The sequence below is a fragment of the Impatiens glandulifera genome, chromosome 4, assembly GCF_907164915.1.
Source record: "Impatiens glandulifera chromosome 4, dImpGla2.1, whole genome shotgun sequence".
Taxonomy (NCBI): domain Eukaryota; kingdom Viridiplantae; phylum Streptophyta; class Magnoliopsida; order Ericales; family Balsaminaceae; genus Impatiens; species Impatiens glandulifera.
Window position 1 is genome coordinate 56571376 of NC_061865.1, and position 1783 is coordinate 56573158.

At 31.9% G+C, this 1783-nt stretch overlaps 1 protein-coding gene across 1 annotated transcript; it reads right to left on the reverse strand.

Annotated features, from left to right (window-relative positions):
* Positions 1-445: 445 nt before the first annotated feature.
* On the reverse strand, positions 446-1783 carry LOC124936570. Its single transcript, XM_047477078.1, has 3 exons — positions 1568-1783; positions 1247-1484; positions 446-1163 (listed from the first exon to the last, which is right to left on the reverse strand). Exons 1-3 carry the CDS (start codon positions 1637-1639, stop codon positions 823-825), a joined length of 651 nt encoding a protein of 216 aa, XP_047333034.1. The 5' UTR covers positions 1640-1783; the 3' UTR covers positions 446-822.

A 1783-nucleotide genomic window follows, 5' to 3' on the forward strand; every position in this document is an offset into this window, starting at 1 on the left:
AAACAAAACCTTCAGATATAAATTATAGCATAATTTCTTAATTTTAGTTTTTATGATTTAATAATTAGTTTCATTTAAACTATTATCATTTTTTATAATTCATGAACCATTTAAACAAAAAAAATCATCACTACAATTTTAATTTTTACAACAAAAATATGTGAAAAATAATAATTGAACAACAAAACTGAACTAAAATCTTTCTCAACAAGAACATAGCATGAATAAAAGAATAAAAAATCAACTCAATAAAAGAACATAAAAACAGATATAAAAGAACTTTCTTAGTAGGAATAATTCTCTTAGGAACCATTTTTAATGTAAAAAAGTCAAATTGAACTATTTTTTTTAAACCATAATTTATTCCTACCCAGAAATCACAGTTTATATTAATGTATAAATTTGTAATTAGTTCAATTGAGATCAAGTACCAAAGCAATACAACAACTAAGATAATGAATCAACCTTCTTGGCCAAAGTGAGAAAATGATACATAGAAACAATACAATCTGGATTAGGGTTTATGAAAAACACAAATCCCTTTACCAAAAATCATCAAATTATCATAACTTAACCGATTATTCAAAAGAAAACTTCCTTTTAGCATCGAGCCACAGCGTTCGGTCTTAGTGGTAATTGAACTGGGCAATCAAAATAAAACTAAAAGAAACATAACATCAAAATCATTGCTCCAATTCTCAAATGATTTTTGATTTATCTTAAGTCCTCATTCCTCTCTATTGAAGCAAAGTTCATGCCTGCTCTGTACACATCCAGTCCTGTTTTTCAAAACCCACAAATTGAAATCAACTGGACATTGTATCACCTGAACCACACTACTGGAGAAGAATTAGATGACTGTTGAATCATGCATTGCTGCTGTTGTTGTTGTTGCCACTGCAGGTTCTCATTCATCTCCATCTGCCCTACTACTCCATTGATAGAACTCTCTTCATCAACATCCATCAATGATTCTTCACCCATCTGTTCATCTTCCTCCATCATCAATTCAGAGACTTCTACTTTATCAAGATGATGATGAACTAATGTTGAAGGAATCCAAGGTACCACTGCTAAACATTGATTTGTATCATGTTCATACACCTCATCTTTTTCTTCTGGTCTTTTCATGTGTGATTGGCTTGATGACATAAATCGATTATCTAAAACAAACATAAATTAGGTTTAGGGTTTATGTTTTCAGTCTCTAACCCTAAAACAAAAGAAGTACAAAATTAGGGCTTACATTTGATTTCTGAGAGAAAATCAGGATCAATTGAGACACGGAAACTTGAAGGAGATTGATACAACGACTGCGTATTCAAAGGCTTGAAAAGAACAATAGCTCTTTCATCATTCTCCAAAATAGGATTATTTAACTCTGTCAATGCCATTACTTCTTCTGGAATTTCCACTGGATCTCTATTACTTACAATATTATCTAACAGTTCATCGTCTGGAATCATAGTTGGAAGGTTTTCATCCTATTGAGAGAAAAAACCGATGTTAATCGATACGAATGATTATCATGTAACATAAAGATTGAATCTTTAGAAAGAAAGAGTACCAATCGTCGGATTTTGATGGCCGGTGAAAGGGGGAAATCTTCGGTGATGTCTTCATCGCCTTTCCTCTTCATCTTTGATCGAAGTAAATCAGCAGCTGATTGTAGAATCGAAACCCTAATTTAGGAACTGATTCGTTCAATTTTGAGCTAATTTATTAGGAATTGAGAGTTAAAGCGCTAGAACAGTCTCTATCACTTCACTTTCTCTCTCCTCTA